The sequence below is a fragment of the Cololabis saira genome, chromosome 4 (genome assembly GCF_033807715.1).
Source record: "Cololabis saira isolate AMF1-May2022 chromosome 4, fColSai1.1, whole genome shotgun sequence".
In the NCBI taxonomy this organism is placed as follows: domain Eukaryota; kingdom Metazoa; phylum Chordata; class Actinopteri; order Beloniformes; family Belonidae; genus Cololabis; species Cololabis saira.
Window position 1 is genome coordinate 51,739,549 of NC_084590.1, and position 21,978 is coordinate 51,761,526.

The following is a 21,978-nucleotide window of genomic DNA, read 5'->3' on the forward strand; positions in this document are numbered from 1 at the left end:
AAGCGTAATCTAAGTAATTCTTTAGAAGGATAAATGTTGTTCATCATTTTAAAGTGCGTTTCTTTCGTTTTGGGGGGTATAGGAAATGTTAGGTACATTGTTCTTAATTTATCAATTGATTTTTTATCAAATGTATGTACTATATCATTTTTGTTTAGTTTTTTGGGGAACAAAGTTCCACAAAGGCAGTTTCTAACAACTCCACACTTTCAGCTGGCGCTCTGCTGAAGCTACTGCGCATGTGCTAAGCACCTAGGGCATGCTGGGTAATGGAGTTCCTACATAGTAATCCATACAACACATCTTTCCCCCTAAATAAGAAATGTCATTTAAAGAAAAACCACACTAAACTGAAGTGCATTTCAAAAACCTTTCTCAGTAAGAATTCCAACTGATTAATACTCTCTCCAAAGAAAATAATAAATTAAATTAAATTAATAAATTAAATTACATGCATACAGCGTAAACAGAATCATGTATCATCAACATTGTCTTTACACTTTTTCATTTTTTTTTTTTAAACTCACAAACTTAAACTGTTGACTCAAAGAATCGATAGGTAAGATAAACGGTAAAATCCACGACACTTATTCTCAGCAGGTCGTAAGAGAAAAACAGTCCGTTTGCAAAAATCCATTCCTATCTAGCAACACACCCGTCGCTATGAATTCATCTTCTTCTTCTTCATCATCATCCTCTTCAACTGTGTGAACCTTCTTTCTTCAAGATGCTTTGCAACATTTTGCATAATGATTGCTTTTTCCACAGTTGTTGCAGGATTAGCTTGTGCTTGCCTCCACATTTACCACATGTGAACTCTTTCTCTTTTTGTTTGGTAAATGTTTTCGTTTTCCTCTGCTCTTTATGCACTGCTGTTTCACCTCTCCGCAGCTCTTTTGCTTGTGCACGGCTGGTCTCTGCTGCTCTGCACTTGCTGACACATTTATCGAGTGTAAGTCCATTTTCTCTGAGCAGTCTTTCTCTGAGTGCGTTATCCACTGTTCCACAGACAATCCTGTCCCTCACTAGTGAATCTCTCAGATTCTCAAATTCATCTTGCTGAGTGTGTGTAGCTCTGCTAAGTATTGATCAAAAGGTACTCCTTGCTTTTGGTCATGGGTGAAAAACTTGTACCTCTCAAAGGTCACATTCTGCTTTGGCACAAAATACTCTTCAAACTGCTTCATTAGCGCTGCCACAGTCAGATTATCATCATTCAGCTGAAAGCTATTATATATGTCCAATGCATCTTCTCCGATTACATGCAAGAGGATGTTAGCTTTCAGTTTTTCATCATCACCCCCTGCTCCACTTGCTGCCAGATATTGAATGTCTGCTTAAGACGTTTCCAGTTATCAGCAAGATTACCAGTCAACTGCATACAAGTGGGCGGACTTAGCCTATCCATGACAGAACGCCGGGGTAATGGGGCTTCCTCAGCTCTTTCTGGTTGCTGGTTTTCCTCCAATTCGGGCTCCAGATCCTCTTTTACTTGTTCGATCTGTCCCTCTTCTCCCGTTTCACTGTCACCGTCGGTCGCAGCCAGCGTAGCCGTTGCTGTGTCTGTTTATCTCACGTCGAGACCGGCAACTTTTTTTTTTTTTGTTTTTTTAAACTTACTCCTCTTCCGTGGCTCTCTCGCGGTAAAAACTTCTTCTTATAATTACTCGCGGCCCATTCTGACACCATGTGTTGCCTGTCTTAATATATATAAATGTATATAGCAGACGAGGCGTGTAGCTGGTCTCATCAAGACGTTTATTCCCCGACCGTTATAATAACCGACTGCGGTTGTCATGGCAACAACAACAACTCCACACTTTCAGCTGGCGCTCTGCTGAAGCTACTGCGCATGCGCTAAGCCTAGGGCATGCTGGGTAATGGAGTTCCTACATAGTAATCCATAAAACACACATCTAAAGTTAAAACACACAATCCAAAGTTAAAACACACAATCTAAAGTTAAAACACACAATCTAAAGTTAAAACATATTTTAGTAGTTTTTGGGGTTAGGTAGCGGTAGCGGTAGCTTAGCTCAGACTGCGATCAGATCTCAAGATTTGGGTCGATTGCTGCTCGTGTTTTGGTCGGCTCCGTGCCGGTTTCGTGTTTTGTTTGTGGTTTTTTGTTGCAGATTTCCAGTGCTTGACGTGTCTCTGTGTGTTCCTGCTTCCTGGATTGGCAGTGGATGTCGTCACCCCCCACCCCCCCAAAAAAAATCACTGGGTTTGTATGTGTATATTTATGTATGTGTACACATATGTATGCGTATGTATATGTATATGTATATATATATATATATATATATATATATATATATATATATATATATATATATATATATATATATATATATATATATATATATATATATATATATATGGGTCAATGACATGACGTGCATATTTTTGTGTCCGGGTGCATTATTTCCTTTTAAAATAATTTTAATCAATTTATGACATATATCACTTTATTCTATAAAACCTATTTAGTTTGAATACCGTTTAGGTACATTCAAATAATATATATTATTTTACGTTTTGGCATCTCAAACCCCCAAAATGTCAGGCGGTGCAACCGTCCGTGCAAATGAACAGACTAAGAAAACTATTAAAAATGGCCTTTTAATGATAAGAAATTCAAGATAAAATACTATGGCATTATTTTATGTTTGAAACCTTTCAAATTAACCAAATTTTACAAATATAAATAGTTTTAAAGCTGTTGATATAATTGAAAAACTTTTGTCCAGTAATTTATGTTCTTAAAATGTCAGGGTGGCACAACCGTAAACATGGGACTTTTATTGTGAAGTGAAGAGGTAATAACAGTGAACAGGATGGTGCATCAGCCAGAGGACCCCCAGTGACTTTTATGGCAGAGTAAAAAGGTTTGTAGATCTTGCTCCAATATTGATAAAAATAGCTACTTTTAACTAGTAGGCAGGCTGGTACACTTTCCATGTCAGGTGGTACAACCAATGTAAAACTAGGAAAATGTGATTTTATCATAAAACTCTTTATTGTATTTAAAAATGATATGTATGAACTTGATAGCTAAGGTAAAGCTAATACAGGTGTCCAAGTAGAAGCCTGTTAAATTTAAAATTAGTTGTAAAAGTCAGGTGGCGCAACCATTAAGTCAGGTGGCGCAACCATTAAGTCAGGTGGCGCAACTGCAAGGAATGTCACAATATTAAATAAATAATGTTATTTAAAGCTTAAAATGATCTATTACATTTCTAAAATGTTTATTAGTTTTAAGTTAAAGATTTTGTACACTTTTCATGATTATAATTTTTAACAATTTTAGATGCTAAAGCAGGGGTGTCCAAAGTTGGTCCTCGAAGGCCGCAGTCCTGCATGTTTTAGATGTGTCTCTTTTTTTATCAAACCGTGATACAAGGAGCTTGGTCATCAACAGAACTATCCAGACCTTGATGACAATGTGGCGACGACCGTTAATTAGAATCAGGTGTGTTTATGCAGGAAAACGACTAAAACATGCAGGATTGCGGCCCTCGAGGACCGACTTTGGACACCCCTGTGCTAAAGGAAAAGGGCTATGGAGGAAATTTTGAATTTCAATCAGAAGCTCGATAAACTATCCAAACACCACTACAACTGGTTGCACCAAGCGAAAGAGTGCAGGGGCCTCATTTATAAAAGAGTGCGTAGGATTCATACTAAAAGTGTACGTGCGCTCAAAAGCCGAAAATGGCGTGCGGACAAAAAAATCCTGATTTATAAAACCGTGTGCACGCACACCTGCACGCAATGTTCTCTTTATAAATCACAGTCCAGCTGGAAGGTTGCACACGTGAATTCGCCTCATACCCCGCCCTCTACACGCCCACTTCATATCATAAATGGTCAATGCAAACTACTTTGACTGTATTTGCATATAAATGAGCTTGTTGAGCATGCGCAGCGGCTTCCTGCAGTTTGTTTTTGCTGCGCGTCAGGATGAATGAGACGTGTCGAGCGGTGTTCTGCCGAGGTGTCCTACCTCGACAGAAAATACTACCGTACCATCTCCGTTTCTTTTATCTCAGTTTCTTTTTTTTCAAAGGGTTTTTTTCATGCAAATAGCCGATTTAACAGCAGGAAGTCAGAATGTGCTTCCACATAGATGTATGTGTACGACGCTTCGGCGGAAGAAAAAAAAAATTAAAATCACGCTTCCACATAGATATTGGCAGGTAGGATGATTTGACAGATGAAAATAGCCGGTCAGATCACGCTTCCACATAGACATCAACATTTATCTATAAAAGAATTAAAATCTTTAAAAGAATTATTCAGCATATTTCTTGTCATTACTAATGTAGTCAGGTGGCACAACTGATGTCAGGTGGTGCGACCACATAAAATATTCATTTAAACCAATAAATAATACGTTAAAGTGAACAAATGGTTGATAACTATGATGTGAATAGCTATTGTATTAAATGCATTCATTTGTATATTTGTATAATTATTATTCTGTCTTTAAATGTAAAATTGGACACTAAAGATACTAAATACCTGGCCACTGGAACGAATAATCTTAAAATATTGTAGATACAAAACACAACCACAAAATAATAATGTGTTGGGATTTGTAGACACTCTAAGGGATGCTTGCCAAAGATTTTACTTAGAATAAATAGTAGGAAAATACATATATTTTTTACAAATATTTGGTTGCGCCACCTGACATTTTTTGGGCAGTGAAGTTAAAAATACATTCAAAAAATGAATTTAAAAACTTTGAAATGTTATTTAATAAATGAGACTTGTTTAAATACATTGTTCCAGACTCAAAAATATACATTACATCCATTTTGAACAGTCTTTTTAAAAATACCTTTTTGGAAGCCTTATTTGTCATTGACCCATATATATATATATATATACCTTCTGGTTTCTACCTTCATGGTATCAATCATTAATATGTGTGCAGACAAGGTAAAAAAAAAAAAAATAAAGTTAAAACACACAATCTAAAGTTAAAACATATAATCTAAAGTTAAAACACAATCTAAAGTCCCACCAACCCGTGTGTCTTCAGTTCTGGAAACATGTGGTCGGTTCTGGAAACATGTGGTTGGTTCTGGAAACATGTGGTCGGTTCTGGAAACATGTGGTTGGTTCTGGAAACATGTGGTTGGTTCTGGAAACATGTGGTTGGTTCTGGAAACATGTGGTTGGTTCTGGAAACATGTGGTTGGTTCTGGAAACATGTGGTTGGTTCTGGAAACATGTGGTTGGTTCTGGAAACATGTGGTTGGTTCTGGAAACATGTGGTTGGTTCTGGAAACATGTGGTTGGTTCTGGAAACATGTGGTCGGTTCTACAACCGAGCAGCAGCAACATCTCCAGAGGGGTTTGTTGGAGCTCTGATCCCGGGTAGTTCTGCTGTTTGTGCTGAATAAGAACAAGGGACTTCAAATGAGTGTACACCACAGGTAATGAGTGCGCCTGCCTGTACGCCAGCCATCTCTTTCCGTTTTTGGATCATATGTGTCTGATTCAGCTCTGCGCAGAATATGTGACATTTCCTTCCAATCTCTGCATGTTACTCTGCACACTGAGATGTGCGGGAGAGGCTGATACAGGAGTTTTTTTCTGTTCTTGAGACAATATTACCGAACAGACTGAGTCTCCATCCGGAGAGATGTACAAATGGGAAACCGTAATGACCTGATCTCGTAGTTTATGAAGCTTTGTATCATAAGATGGATCTGGGCCAGGGGTTGTGTTATACCTCTTAGTGACATGGAGGGCGTAACGAGGCATAAATTCCCCCTGTTCGACTTTAGTTTTTGTAACTTGCAATATTTCATCTGCTACTGTTTGGTTACCCAGATCTAGGGCCCACCAATAATGTGGTAATAACAATAATAATAATGAATAACTTTATTTATCCGTTAGGAACTTCATTTGTGTAAAAGCATCAGCATCAGTGCGTGTACAGATAACATATGCAACAGGACAGTACAGAAACAAACCAAACAATCAATATAAAGCAACATACATTGGACAATCACAAATACTGCTGGACTTAAATGCTGTAAAACCATAGCATAGATAAAACACGAGAGAAAGAGAGACAAAAAATATAAGTCCCCCGTTAAGTGCGTGATAAATACAATGATTTAAAGAAAAAATATGTATAAAAGCTGGTACAAAAATGAATAGGTAAGATCAGCTGTTTATGAGTCTGATGGATGAGGGCATGAAGCTTGACATGGCTCTGTTGTCCTGGATTGTCCTGAATCCCCATTCCCTGTGCAACAAAGACATCCTGAGAATCAGCTGGGGTTATCTCTGCTCTCATTCCGCTCTTGGTTACAATGATGGAAATATCCAGCAGGCACATTAAATCTCTGCCTAACAAATTTACTGGGCATGAAGGGTCGACCAGAACAGGACAGGAAGCTGTTCTTCCGGTGTCCTTGTGGCACGCGAAAACTGGATTTGTCAACTGATGTTTAGCCACGTGTCCACTTGCTGTTTTCACATCTACTTCATCCGAAGATAAAGTTACTTTTCGGGGGGGAGTAGTTTGTAAAACAGTTCTACAAGCCCCAGAATCACAAAGACAGCGGTAGTTTTCCCCTTGAATACTGAGGGTTATGAATGTCAGTTCATTATTTTGACGGGCATGTTTAAGGGCTGCAAAGATGTCTACCACATCGTTTGGACCCTGTTTCGGAGGTTCAGGTACTAGTCATTTCTGTTGGGCTGAGTTGGGATTATTTGGGCGTTTATCTTGCTGTGGCTGTTTTCTTTTATTTGCAAGATTAATCCCTGGAAACATGCCCAGGTTTCCCGCAATGCCAGCAATTGTGATCAGATTTCCGTCTGTTTTCCCAATTTCCTCCTGCATTCCTCCCCCCTCGTCTACGGTGGAAATGATCTCTTCCCCCATAGATTGCCCATCACTCCAATGATCACCAGAGTATTCAACATATTCCGTGTCTTCTTCTGCCGCACGCCAAATTCCACAGCGTGTGCTACAGAGCCCGTGGTCTGATGAACCCAGTACTTCGTTACAAAGTGTTGCACTGTGGGCAGTGGTCCCTCCAGGAACGCTTTTTTCAATTGTTGCTGGTAAGCTCCATTGTCTGCAGGGTCATAAGGAATACCAGAATTATGCCTGAAAACTGCTTCTAAACCATCTACGTATTCTTCAGCAGGTTCTTGATCCCTTTGTTTGCATGCTGCAATACGGGTGTAGTCTGCTCCCCTACGGAAGATCTTAATAATGCGATTGTTTAACCGTGTTACCGCTTTGGTCAAGGCCTGAGAGTCAGCAGGTAAAATCACTGGAGGATTTGCTGCTTCATGTCCAGTGAAGTCACCTTGTATACGTCCAAGTCTGTGCCCAAGTTTTTTTTGTTTTTTTTGTTTTTTTTTTCAATATCTTTTTATTTCACAAAAGAAAGGCTATCAGAAACATCCTTAATGACAGTAGGTCTTACAATTTTCTTTTGTGCACACATGCCAAGTCTCGCCTACAACCCCACCCCCCCAAAAAAAAACACAAAACCATCAGTAAGTAACAGTATGGGCATCAATACTCAAATACCTACAGATACATAAAGTAAATGACAGCAATAAAACAGCAATCGGCGTAATGAAGTTCTCTAAACCAGAAAATAATGAGAACCAAAATTCTTGAAAAAGAGGCCACGGTTATATTTTTCCAATGTTAGCTTTTCTAATGGTAGAAATGCTGTGATTTGGTCTATGAAAGTCTTATAGTGAAGTCACCTTGTATACGTCCAAGTCTGTGCCCAAGTTTTTTACTGACTACATGAAGCACCTCTAAGCCATTCAGGTGAAAGCTGTTCATCAATTCTACCAAGTCAGTTGTGAACTGGTCGGCATCCTGAAATGGGTCTGCAAGACCATCAGCAGCTTTCATCATTCCATCTTTGGACCACGCTCGAAAAACCATAATGGTCAGGTTATTTTCATTTTTTCATTCAAAAAACAAAACAATTCAATACAAATACAAATGTTCCTAACTTATGAATGAAAAGGAGCAGAAAGAAGAAGAATCTTATCTGATCTGCCCCTTTCACAAATAACATACATTAAAAATAATATTAATAAAAAAACAACTAAGTGAATAAAAACAACAAAAATAAAATTAAATTAAAATAAAATTAAAATAAAATTACCCACGCCTAAGGGAAGGTGAATAAAACTCAACATGTTACGTTATATTTCCTTAACATACAGGCTTTAATTGTTCTTTTGAATGTAATGTTTGATTTGGATTCTTAGTTTTCTTTATTCAGATTGTTCCATAAACTGATTCTTTCACAGAAACACAACGTTCCATCAATTTAGTCCTGAATCTTGGTTTTATAAAAATCTCTGTTCCTTTTAAGTTATACTTGCTTTCTCTTTTTTTAAATCTTTTCTGAATGTTGATTGGTAAAGTTTTTTATGAGCTTTAAACATAATTTGCAGAATACTATAATCTACTAGTTCAAGAAATTTCAACAAATTTAACTGAAGGAATAATGGATTTGTTGGATCTCTATATCGTTTTCTACTGATTATCCTTATGGGGGGTTATCATCACCCCCTTGACCGTAACGCGGATTAGCCACCTGGATTAATGGACAGCTCAGGTCGGTGGGGGGCGCGGCACATCCTGGGTCAGAGTCAGAGTCTGAGCCGGAGCCTGAGTCCGTTTTACCATATCCAGGTTTTTGTTTTATTTGTTTAAGGTCGGACACAGGATACAAGTCTTTCTTTTGTTTGCGAGGTTCAACTTTATGTTTTGTTTTTACGTCCCGGGTTGGTTGAACCCGAGATGGTGCAGAAAAAGCACGTTTCGAGATCTTTTTCAGTTTAACAGGATCTCTACGATCCTTACGGGAGTCACGCGTATTCGTTTCAGCAGTCTCATGTTCGTTTTGGTCAGATAAGTCGTCAGAGTCCGACTGGTCAGAATCAGAATCAGAATCAGAAAGGGGTTTATTGCCAAGTTTTCACACGAGGAATTTGTTATGGGGATTGGTGCAACACAATACAAATATAAAAACAAATATATAAGAGATAAAATAAAATAAAATAGAATGAAATGTATACACAATAAAAAGTATAGACAGTAAAATAAAATGTAGACCGGAAATGTACAAAATGAGGTTTTAAAGTGCCGGGTGAGTCTGTACAAAAGTGACTTAGGAACTTAGGATAGGTAAAAAGTATAAACAGAAATGTACAATGAGGTTTGTAAAGTGCCGGATATGAGTCTGTGCAAGAGTTACAGGATTGGAGTTTTTACGTTAATGTAACGTAGAGTGGGATGGGGGGGCAGTCCTTGGTAGTCGGGGGGGGGGAGGGGGGACCGGGGCCTTGTTGATGAGGAAGGCTGCAGACGGGAAAAAACTGTTCTTGTGGCGTGAGGTTTTGGTCCTGATGGACCGCAGCCTCCTGCCAGAGGGAAGAGTCTGAAACAGTTTGTGTCCGGGGTGGGAGGGGTCTGCTGCAATCTTTCCTGCACGCTTCAGGGTCCTGGAGGCGTGCAGGTCCTGGAGAGATGGAAGATTGCAGCCAATCACCTTCTCTGCAGAGCGGATGATACGCTGCAGCCTGCTCCTGTCTTTCACAGTGGCAGCAGCGTACCAGATGGTGATGGAGGAGGTGAGGATGGACTCAATGATGGCCGTGTAAAACTGCACCATCATTGTCTTTGGCAGGTTGAATTTCTTCAGCTGCCGCAGGAAGTACATCCTCTGCTGTGCTTTTTTGGTAAGGGAGGTGATGTTCAGCTCCCACTTGAGGTCCTGGGATATGATGGTCCCCAGGAAGCGGTGGGACTCCACAGAGTCTGCTGGGGAGTCACACAGGGTGATGGGGGCAGGTTGGGCTGCGTTCCTCCGGTAGTCCACTATCATCTCCACTGTCTTTAGAGCGTTGAGCTCTAGGTTGTTCTGACCGCACCAGGTCACCAGCTGGTCCACCTCCCACCTGTAGGCGGACTCATCACCATCAGAGATGAGTCCAATGAGGGTGGTGTCGTCCGCAAACTTCAGGAGCTTGACGGACTGATGACTGGAGGTGCAGCTGTTTGTGTACAGGGAGAAGAGTAGAGGAGAGAGAACGCAGCCTTGAGGGGATCCGGTGCTGATGGTCCGCGGGTCAGAGACATGTTTCCTCAGCTTCACCCACTGCTTCCTGTCAGACAGGAAGTCAGTGATCCACCTGCAGGTGGAGTCAGGCACGTTCAGCTGGGAGAGCTTGTTCTGGAGCAGAGATGGGATGATCGTATTAAAGGCAGAGCTGAAATCCACGAACAGGATCCTGGCGTAGGTTCCTGTGGAGTCCAGGTGCTGGAGGATGAAGTGCAGGGCCATGTTTACAGCATCGTCTACAGACCTGTTGGCTCTGTAGGCGAACTGCAGGGGATCCAGTAGTGGGTCGGTGGTTTTTTTGAGGTGTGGCAGCACAAGGCGCTCAAAAGACTTCATGACCACAGAGGTCAGGGCGACGGGTCTGTAGTCGTTAAGTCCTGTGGTCCTTGGTTTTTTGGGGACAGGTATGATGGTGGAGGTTTTGAAGCAGGCTGGCACATGGCATGTCTCCAGGGAGGTGTTAAAGATGTCCGTGAACACCGGAGACAGCTGATCGGCACAGTGCTTCAGGGTGGATGGGGAGACAGAGTCCGGTCCTGCTGCTTTGCGGGGGTTCAGTTTTTTGAATATTTTATTAACGTCCCTCTCCAGGATAGAGAGGGGCGTCGCAGTGGTGTGGGGGGTGGAGGATGGGGCCTCTGGGGTGTGAAGTGGTGAAGATGCTCCAGCCCCTGCTGGGGAGGGGGGGGGGCTGTTGGAGGAATGGAACTGGGGAATGTGAGTGCAGTCCGGGGGGATGGTGTCAGGACTGTCCCTTTGTCTTTCAAAGCGACAGTAGAACTGGTTCAGGTCGTTGGCTAGGCGTCGGTCGTTGATGGAGGGGGGGGCTCTGGGTTTGTAGTTAGTAATCTGTCTCAGTCCCTTCCAGACTGAGCTGGCGTTGTTATCTGAGAACTGTTGCCGTAGTTTCTCAGAGTACAGACGTTTAGCTGCTCTCACCTCCTTGCTAAACGTGTACTTTGCCTTTTTGAGCCTGTCCTTGTCGCCACTCCTGAACGCTTCCTCCTTCTGCAGCCGCAACCTTCTGAGCTTAGAAGAAAACCAGGGTTTGTCATTGTTATAAACAACCCTGGTTCGTGTTGGAATACAACTGTCCTCACAGAAGCTGATGTAAGATGTAACAGCCTCTGTGAGCTCGTCCAGGCTGCTGGAAGAAGTCCTGAAAACATCCCAGTCAGTAGAGTCCAAACATGCCTGAAGATCCTCCGTAGCTTTCCTGGTCCACTGCTTTGAAGTCCTCACAGCAGGTTTGCAGAGCTTTAATTTCTGCTTGTATGCTGGAATCAGGTGGACCATGAGGTGGTCTGAGTGTCCCAGTGCAGCTCGGGGGACGGCATGATAGGCTCTGCTCACTGTAGAGTAACAGTGATCCAAAATGTTTCCCTCTCTGGTCGGGCATTTAATTAGCTGTCTATATTTAGGGAGTTCGTGGCTGAGGTTACCTTTGTTAAAGTCGCCGAGGACAGTAACTAAGGAGTCCGGGTTTGTCCGCTCCACGTTCAGTATCTGGTCGGCGAGCACGCGCTGAGCATCCTGCACGTGGGCCTGCGGTGTGATGTAAACGCCGACCAGGATGAATGAGCTGAACTCACGGGGAGAGTAGAAGGGTTTGCAGTTTATGATAAAAAATTCCAGATCGGGAGAACAGTGTTGCTGGATCACTGTCACATCTTTGCACCAGCAGTTGTTGATGTAAAAGCAGATTCCTCCACCTTTTCTTTTTTCCGGAGAGCTGCGCGTCTCTGTCGGCTCTGAAGAGCTGGAAGCCTGCCAGCTGCAGCGCAGAGTCCGGGATGAGACCACACAGCCACGTCTCCGTGAAGCAGAGAACGGAGGATGAGGAGAGGTCTCTGTTCTTCCCCACTAGTAGTTGAAGTTCATCCATTTTATTGCAAAGTGATCGCACATTGGAGAGAAATATGCCAGGTAAAGGTGTGCGGCGTCCGCGCCGGCGGAGACGCACGAGCGCGCCTGCCCGTTTACCTCTCCTCCTGCGCTTCACCGCGTGAACAAAGGTGATCACACCTTTGACTAGAATGTCCAATAATTCCACTGATGGAAGGAGAAAAGTGGGAAATAAATCCGCTGGAGTTGTTCTTCTGATGTTCATCAGCTCTTCTCTGGTGAAAGAGCATCGGGAGTCGTAGCAGAAAGCTGCATTATTAAATAAAAAGAGACAAAGTAACACGCACCAAATCACCGCGGCTGCCATCCTCTCCGGCGCCGGAAGTTAGTCATTAGGGCGTCCCCTATTACCGTCCTCAACATCACGGGTTCTCCGTGAAGAAGTCCTTTCTTCATCTTCTTTTATCATTGCATTTATTTTTTCAGCCTTCTTTTTCTTACTCCCAGCCAGCCACTGCTCAGAAAATCCATAGTGGACCTTTAATTCTGCTTTTCTTTTCTTCTCCCGTGCTTTCACAATGTCTTGTTTTAAAGCCAACTGCAGGGTCAGTACTTCCGTTGTGACAAGATTACCAGGAAAACCATATTTCTCTTTCCACACTGTGCTCACTTGACCACAATAGGTTTGTTTCTCCTCCATATATATAGCATCCTTAGTCAATACTAGCGGTGTGCAAACAAGGGTTCCTCACGATTCGATTTGATTTCGATTATTGGAGCTTCGACTCTTCGATTATAACGATTGTCGATTTGATTCGATTATTGGTGCCACGATTCTTCGATTATTGTGATTTTTAATGCTTTTTTCCATACAAGATTGATTTTGTCTTCATCTGTGGCTACATTTTTGCAAATAAATAGCCAATCAATGAACTCAGTTCCTCTAACAACACTCATTAAGTAAATAACAAGGTTTTTTGAACATTTGACATGTATTTTTCAAAGACACAAAATAATGTATTTTATGACTATGTAAACATTTGCTCTTTGACTTCCTTAACTTTGACCAGGGAAAGCTGCACTTGCATGAGAGCCCCCTCTATTGGTGAAAACACTGAAAACGCTCAAGCCTTGGATTTAATGAGTTCATTAATTCAAGTAAACTAGATATTTTTTTTTTTTTTTTAAGATTTTTTTGGGCTCTAGTGGACCTTTATTGGAGATGCAGACTGGAAAGGGGTAGAGAGAGAGAACGGGGAAGACACGCAGCAGGAGGAGGACTGTAGCCTCAGTATATGAGCCGCTGCTTAACCCACTGCGCCACCGAGCGGCCCAAGTAAACTAGATATGAACTTAGTGTAAACATATCTGCCATATTTCAAGTGAACAATAAGAAATGTGCATTCTTGAAAAGGAAATGACTCAGGAGCTTATTCAGTCTGGAATGTGGAAAGGATAACTTAAAAAGAAAAAAAAAATGTAAATGAATCGATTTCAAATCGTCACGTGATGCATCGCGATGCATCAACACATCGATGAATTGCACCCACCTCTAAAGATTACTCAGCTACAACCCACACACTCCATACGAGCACTACATACTCACTATACAAGCCCACACACAAACATATTATGGATCCACCAAAGTCCGTGTGAGAGAAACGGTTTACCTTGAGCAAAGCTGAATTCAGTGCCAGATGAAGGTGCGATATCTAAACGCAATATGGAAAATGATGTATCTCAGAAACTAAAGTATGAATTAATTCCAAATAAATTTCCTGTGGTTTGAAAGGCTTTTGTGTTACTTTTTTCCATTGACAATTTTGAGGGATCTAGCTATGGGATTTCTGTATTTAGAGAAATATGTGTAAAATAAAAAGATTGTTTTGGTAGTTATTTGCACTTTTTGGCAGTTTATTTAGTTAGTATGGTTTTGTAACATACAGATTATCAAGGATTGACTTATATGGGTTGTTTTGATGCATAGGAAATAAAAATACTCGTAGATGGACTTGTTCTATGGTAGGTCCGAAAGGGTTAAACAAACATTAATCATCCAGTGATAATAATGGGGTTGTATCTAAAAACGCTGACCGTAGGGTGTTTTTTTTTGCTCCTTGCCCTGTTGGTGGAATCTTGAAATTCCAAGGTTTTTGGCAAACTTCACCCCAAAAGGTTCCTCATGACTTTCTTCGGTGGTTTTTTTTAAGCCTGGCAGGGAGGGTCAAAAATTTGAAGAAATAGTTCTAGACGTTAAAAAAGAAAACAAATATTACTTAAGAAAAACACAAATAACTTCAAAACCATTAAATTGGTCAACACTAAATATATACTAGGACTCAGAAACTGTATAACTGCACTGCAATTTCCAACTGGCCCGCAAGAATTCGCTTGGTGATTTGTATGGATGAAGACGTCCCACACTGGCAAAAGTGTGGGACTGGCTAAAGTGGTCCTTAAGGAGAAGCAAAACGTGCTCAGTAAGATACTTTATATTGAAGGCAACATAGAAACAAATGAAAAGGCCCTGCCCCTTCTCAACCTTTCCCTGACCCTGCACCCCAACCTGGGACTTGATGATTGGGCCGGAGCTTCGGGAGCTGCGTGATGGCCTGCGGTCACCACCCCTGGTCATCCCACTGCTGCTTCCACCTGCCTGCGGTCACCACCCCTGGTCATCCCACTGCTGCTTCCACCTGCCTGCGGTCCCCACCCCCGGTCATCCCACTGCTGCTTCCACCTGCCTGCTGTCCCCACCCCCGGTCATCCCACTGCTGCTTCCACCTGCCTGCTGTCCCCACCCCCGGTCAACCCGCTGCTGCTTCCACCTGCCTGCTGTCCCCACCCCCGGTCAACCCGCTGCTGCTTCCACCTGCCTGCGGTCCCCACCCCCGGTCATCCCGCTGCTGCATCCACCTGCCTGCGGTCCCCACCTCTGGTCATCCCACTGCTGCTTCCACCTGCCTGCTGTCCCCACCCCCGGTCATCCCACTGCTGCTTCCACCTGCCTGCTGTCCCCACCCCCGGTCATCCCACTGCTGCTTCCACCTGCCTGCTGTCCCCACCCCTGATCATCCCGTTGCTGCTTCCACCTGCCTGCTGTCCCCACCCCTGATCATCCCGTTGCTGCTTCCACCTGCCTGCTGTGCGGGTGACGTCCCCGACTCCCAGGACGGTCCCCCCTTATGATCCAGGTCCTGGTCCAGGTTTCTTCCTCCTAAAGGGAAGTTTTTCCTTGCCACTGTTTGGCTATAAGGTTTTTCTCCCACCAGGGGAGTTTTTACCTGCCATTGTTTATGTAATAACTGCTCGGGGGTTCATGTTCTGGGTCTCTGGAAAGATCCTGGAGACAACTTTTGTATTAGACGCTATACAAATACAATTTAATTGAATTGAAAAGCCCAATAGTAAGAATTTAAGTTGTGTATGTTACCCCTCAAGCCACCCAAACACATGCCGCTCTTGATAAAATGAGGACTTAAGAAGAGCAGAGGAGTTTGTGCTGCTCATGCAAAAGCATTACACCTTTACACTGGCAGTCTCCAGTGACAAAAGTGCGACCTATGGTGAGATTTTACCAATCCTGCAAAAGCTACAGCAACACTGCACCGTGCAGGAAGAGGACTCTGCCTTGGTTGTATTTGTCACTGGCTCACGGGCTTTATTTTTGACTGCTCAGTTCATATATCTTTTTTTAAAAAGGACAATTTTATTTATTTATTTTTTATTTTTATTTTTTTTTCTGTTAGAATCATTTTGGAATCCTGGAATTGCCAGAGAATGATGCATGTTGTATTTGTTCATTTCTACAGGAGAATATTTATTTTATATTTGTGATGCTAATCAACTTTTTGTTGTCTCTTTTTTCCCAAATCGATAAAAACTGGATCGTTAAGCAGAATTTGTAAAAATAAAAGATTAAGTAACCCACCATCCACATCTTAAGTAACAATATTTGCTACTATCACCAGATCTGTATCAACTTTCGAGCAAAATATTTTGCAACGACTTTATAATTTATAATATACCCATACCTCTATTTATAGTAGTATAAATATACTACATATCATAATATACTCATACATTATAATATACACTATAATATACGCCTTTTTTCTCCCTAAACGTGCCCAAAAAGTCACCAAATTTTGCAGGCAAGCCAGGCCTGGTGAAAAATGTGATATTTAATAGTTTGCATTAATGGCCGTGGCAAAATGGCTCAACAGCGCCCCCTAGAAAACTTTGTGCCTCAAGCCCCACAATACGGTTTGACGTACATGCACGAAAATCGGTACACACCTGTATCATGTCGCAACTTAAAGAAAAGTCTCTTGGCGCCATGGCCGAAACTGAACAGGAAGTCGGCCATTTTGAACAATTTCAAAATCGCGTAATTTTGGCGCAATTTATGCCATTCCTTCGACAGTTAATACGGCCCGAACCGTAACGTGCACCCAGGTGTGTTATACATCAAAATGTGCGTCTCCATCCTGCGACTACGCACATTACTTTTCTCTTTCAAAAATGTTACCGTGGTGACGCTAGACGCCAAAAAGCGCGCCCATCCTTCATCTGATTGGTCCATATTTGATAGTTCTCCAAAAGTCACCAAATTTTGCATGCAAGGCAGGCCTGGTGATAAAATTGGTATTTAATGGTTTGCATTAATGGGCGTGGCCTAACGGCTCAACAGCGCCCCCTTGAAAACTTTTCTCTGCCATAACTTTTGAATGGTTTGACATAGAGAGTTGTGGGTGGTGTCATCAGATTCTGTATTGAGTCCTTGACCTTCATTGGCCTGAATTAGCCCCGCCCCTTCTTCTGATTGGTTGTCCCTATTTTCTGCCATAACTTTTGGATGGTTTGACATAGAGAGTCGTGGGTGGTGTAATTTCTGATATGCTTATGGGGGCCGGTGGCCATGAGTGCGAGGGCCCGTTCTTCGCTGCTTGCAGCTTTAATTACTATTACATTTATAATATACTTACAATTTGCACAATAATCACAATATATACCTAGGACCGATCATGACTTCCTTCTGAACCACAGCTGCTTCAGTCTCCTTTTAAAACGCCACACCTTGTTTATTGCAACTATACATGGGGGAGATGGTTCCAGTGTGTGACTGCTCTTTACATTACTGTTGTTTTCAAAGCATTGGTTCTGGGCATAGGCAGAGAAAAGTGATTAGCTAGGGCCAGTCTGGTATCATAGCTGTGTCTATTATTTGTTGGTAGAAGTTGCATAAACAATAAGCCAGGTTTGCGTAATATACAGATATTTTTCAAAAAAATAATAATTCTGCATGCTAGTCGATCCTCATCATCCAAGACAGCTCAGCATGCATGCTCTCAACATTGCTTGAATGAAAAATGGTTGGAAGATCTTATCAATACCCATCCCTATTAATTAACTATTTTGATGGTTTTCGTGTTAGTAGCTTTAACCATTTACACTTTTGATTTGACGTACTGAGATGTTTCATCTGAAGGTTTCTGGCTGTCAATAACAGCACTGAGACAGACAGCACTTTATAGAAACTGAAAAGCTTTTGTGAGTCGGCCAACAAGATGATTTAATTCTTCTTCTCTGTACTTACAGAAACATAAAGGCAAAGAGAGACCCACAAGTTTCCGTTGTGATCACTGCAAGAAAGTCTTCACCACTTCATCAGGTCTGAGAAAACATAAGATGATTCACACTGGAGATAAACCGTTCAGTTGTGATCAGTGTGGAGCAGCTTTTATCACTAAAAGTAAACTAAAGATTCACCAACGTATTCACACTGGATACAAACCGTTCACTTGTGATCAGTGTGGAGCAGCTTTTACCAGACAAGATCATCTAAAGATTCACCAACGTATTCACACTGGAGATAAACCGTTCACTTGTGATCAGTGTGGAGCAGCTTTTACCACATCAAGTGATCTAAGGACTCACCAACGTATTCACACTGGAGATAAACCGTTCACTTGTGATCAGTGTGGAGCAGCTTTTACCACATCAGGTAATCTAATGACTCACCAACGTATTCACACTGGAGATAAACCGTTCAGATGTGATCAGTGTGGAGCAGCTTTTACCCAACAAGGCAATCTAAGGACTCACCAACGTGTTCACACTGGAGATAAACCATTCACTTGTGATCAGTGTGGAGCAGCTTTTACCCAACAATGCAATCTAAGGACTCACCAACGTGTTCACACTGGAGATAAACCGTTCACTTGTGATCAGTGTGGAGCAGCTTTTACCACATCAGGTAATCTAATGACTCACCAACGTATTCACACTGGAGATAAACCGTTTAGGTGTGATCAGTGTGGAGCAGCTTTTACCACATCAGGTAATCTAATGACTCACCAACGTATTCACACGAGTGATAAACTCTAAAGATTTGATCAGTATGAAGTGTGGAATTGCAAAAAACACCTCAGCACAGCAAAAAAAGCAAAATAATCAGACAACGTCATACCTAAAACTTGAAAGACTAACATATGATGCCCCCTGGACACCTCCTGGGAAGGTGTTCCTGGCATGTCCCACCAGGAGAAGAGCCAGGACACACCGGAGGGAATGTCTTTTGGCTGACCTGGGAACGTCTCTGGATCCCTCCAAAAGAGCTGGAGGAAATGTGTGGGGGGGGGGAAGTCTGGACATCTCTGCTCAGACTGCTGCCCCCGCTAACCAGTCCCACATCAAGTGGATAAAGACGGAAAAAATCCATATATCTGCAAAAAGCACAAATTTATTGTTACACCATTCTGAGATACAGAATGTAATCTAACTATAGCATTAACTATTCCACAAATACTGCATTAGCGCATCTCTAACATCTCTTCCTCCTCTCCACCCCGAGCCACTGCCACCACTGGCTGAAGTGTTGCTGCTGCAGAAACATCCTATGATGTTTCATACGTCTTTCCATGACTTTCACACAGATTATGTAGTGGACAGGAAGTCATCACCATTCATTTCACCAGTCGGACATCACAGAAGGAAACCTGCTGAATTCATCTTCTACAACCTGTCATGGTTTCCCAGTTGGGGATAGGTTTTTTTCCATGATCACTCTCCTGTTCCAGATCCTGCCACCCTCATCAGCCAGACATCTTCTCTTTCCCCTCACCTGTGCTTCCCCGCCCATCTACACACCTGGTTCCCATGATCATCAGTTCCCCTTTATATACCGGCCCATTTCCACATGCCAGTTGCCAGATTGTCTAGTGTTCATGCCTAGCTTTCCAGCATTCCTGATTCTGTCTGTTTCTGCCTGCCTGCCCGTGACTTTGTCTGATTCACGGTTTTTGGATTTTTGCCTGCCCCTTTGGATTTGTCTGCCTGATCTGCCTGTCTTCCCGGTCTTTGACTCCTGCCTACCTCTGACCTGATTAAAGCCTCTTGGACTCTGATACTCCGTTTGATGTTGTTCATTTGGGTTCTCTGTCTTTTGAGCCGTGACAGTACAATCTGGCCAAAAGTATGAACCCAGCCAGCATGGACCCACCAGGAAAGAACGTGGATCTGTGGGAGCTCTTTTACGGTGACCAAGTGGCGTCCTACCACCGTATGTTGAAGGGGACAGGGACATGCCGCCAGCCCCAGCCTGTTACTGTTCCAGAGGTGGTCCCGGACCCACCCCAGTCTCTTCCCCCTTTCTGGGGAACACACCTGGCTCGAAATGGGCCCAGGAGTCTCCAGCTTCAGGAGAAAAGACGGCGGCGGCAGTCCCAGCCTGTTCCTGCTCCAGCGGTGGTCCCCGGTCGCATCCCCCCCCTGTTCCTGCTCTAGCGGTGGTCCTGGACGCATCGCCCCCTGTTCCTGCTCTAGCGGTGGTCCCGGTCGCATCGCCCCCTGTTCCGGCGGTGGTCCTGGACGCATCGACCCCTGTTCCTGCTCCAGTGGTGGTCCTGGACGCATCGCCCCCTGTTCCGGCTCTAGCGGTGGTCCTGGACGCCCCCAGACCTCCTGACCCGCCTGCTACGCCCCGAGACCTCCTGACCCGCCTGCTACGCCCCCAGACCTCCTGACCCGCCTGCTACGCCCCCAGACCTCCTGACCCGCCTGCTACGCCCCCAGACCTCCTGACCCGCCTGCTACGCCCCCAGACCTCCTGACCCGCCTGCTACGCCCCCAGACCTCCTGACCCGCCTGCTACCCCCCGAGGGCGGCCTCCGGAACTGTCTCGGCGGTCGGCCCGGCCCCCTGAACTTTGGCCGTGTGTCGGCCTGGGACTCTGATTCTCCGTTTGATGTTGTGCATTTGGGTTTTCTGTCTTTTGAGCCGTGACACGACCACTGGTGCTCGGTTGACTTTGTGCTTAAAGACTGTTCTGCTGTCAGTCGTCCAGGGTCATGGAATGGTTTCAAGAGCCAGTCCTGCAAAGGATAAGTAGAGTCTCCAAGAAGGAAATACCCAGCAGTTACTGTATATTCCTGATGTGAGCTAGGAAGATGTTCCTCCCACTGGCTAACTCCTGTGTATGTATTATATATGTAATCAACCATTTGCCTTTGAGAGCTGAACTTTCAGGATTGATTCCTTGAATGCTTTGCTAAATTTGCCCCTTTTAACATTTCTTAATATTTTAATGTTAAATCCACTGTTTTTGGCAATTTTTTTACATTTAATAAATTTCAGTACCCTTTTACCTGAAGTCTCCATTAACACCAAACTTGGCACAATACATTTTTTGGATTGCACTTGTCAAGCCTAACAGGTTTGAGGACGATTTGTCAAAAAACGTAATCGTACAGGAATATATCATTTTTATATCATATTTATTAAAAAGATCATAACAGTGTTAACAGTCTGTATGGATATTTAGTAAAATTCATCAATAGCAAAAAAAAAAACCCGTCAGATGTTCAAAAAGTGATTTGAATGTAGAAAGTTTCGGTCCTTCACTCACACATTAAGGCTGGTGGACGCACTTTTCTGAGGTTTTGTCCGTTGGTGAAAATCACTGGTGATGCAGTCAAGTGCAGAATATGAGGAAACGTGACGTCAACAATAAGTTCACGACCACGTGAAGGACACGACAGTCCTGGACCTGAACCTGGATCTGGATCTGGATCTGGACCTGGACCTGGAGCTGCAACAATCTCACAATCAACCACATGAACATATAAAGGTCGGAGCTCAAAGATGTAACCTGTCAATCACAATGTCAGCCTTGGTTCTGTTAATAGAACCTCTTCTTTCTTCTTCCCTCTACAGCTGATGGAGGGATCTCTGCAAACACTCCTTTATCTGCTCTCTTCTTTCTTCTTCCCTCTACAACTGATGGAGGGATCTCTCCAAACACTCCTTTATCTGCTCTCTTCTTTCTTCTTCCCTCTACAGCTGAGGGAGGGATCTCTGCAAACACTCCTTTATCTGCTCTCTTCTTTCTTCTTCCTCTACAGCTGATGGAGGGATCTCTCCAAACACTCCTTTATCTGCTCTCTTCTTTCTTCTTCCCTCTACAACTGATGGAGGGATCTCTCCAAACACTCCTTTTATGTGCTCTCTTCTTTCTTCTCCCCTCTACAGGTGGAGATGGTTTGCATGACCAGGACGGATGAGTCGTGTAGAGTTAAAGCAGAACCAGTTTGTGTGGACAGACTCTGACTGTACCGTGATGATGAAGAAGGAGATGTACATAGTTTCTGAATTCCAGAGTTTTACAAGCTTTTCATATATCCATTTATTTCATGTTAAGTCAAAAAGTCTGTCTGTCTGTCTGTCTGTCTGTCTGTCTGTCTGTCTGTCTGTCTGTCTGTCTGTCTGTCTGTCTGTCTGTCTGTCTGTCTGTCTGTCTGTCTGTCTGTCTGTCTGTCTGTCTGTCTGTCTGTCTGTCTGTCTGTCTGTCTGTCTGTCTGTCTGTCTGTCTGTCTGTCTGTCTGTCTGTCTGTCTGTCTGTCTGTCTTTCTTTCTTTCTTTCTTTCTTTCTTTCTTTCTTTCTTTCTTTCTTTCTTTCTTTCTTTCTTTCTTTCTTTCTTTCTTTCTTTCT

The 21,978-nt window shown here is 43.1% G+C and overlaps 1 protein-coding gene across 1 annotated transcript in view; it reads left to right on the forward strand.

Annotated features, from left to right (window-relative positions):
• The window catches only part of LOC133442608 (zinc finger protein 160-like), a 137,424-nt gene extending 115,874 nt beyond the window's left edge, over nt 1–21,550 (forward strand). Inside the window, exons 3-5 of the mRNA XM_061720614.1 lie at nt 17,684–18,314; nt 19,449–19,551; nt 21,519–21,550. Coding sequence (XP_061576598.1) covers nt 17,684–18,314; nt 19,449–19,551; nt 21,519–21,550 — 766 coding nt within the window. The remainder of the gene's footprint in view (nt 1–17,683; nt 18,315–19,448; nt 19,552–21,518) is intronic.
• The last annotated feature ends 428 nt before the right edge of the window (nt 21,551–21,978 follow it).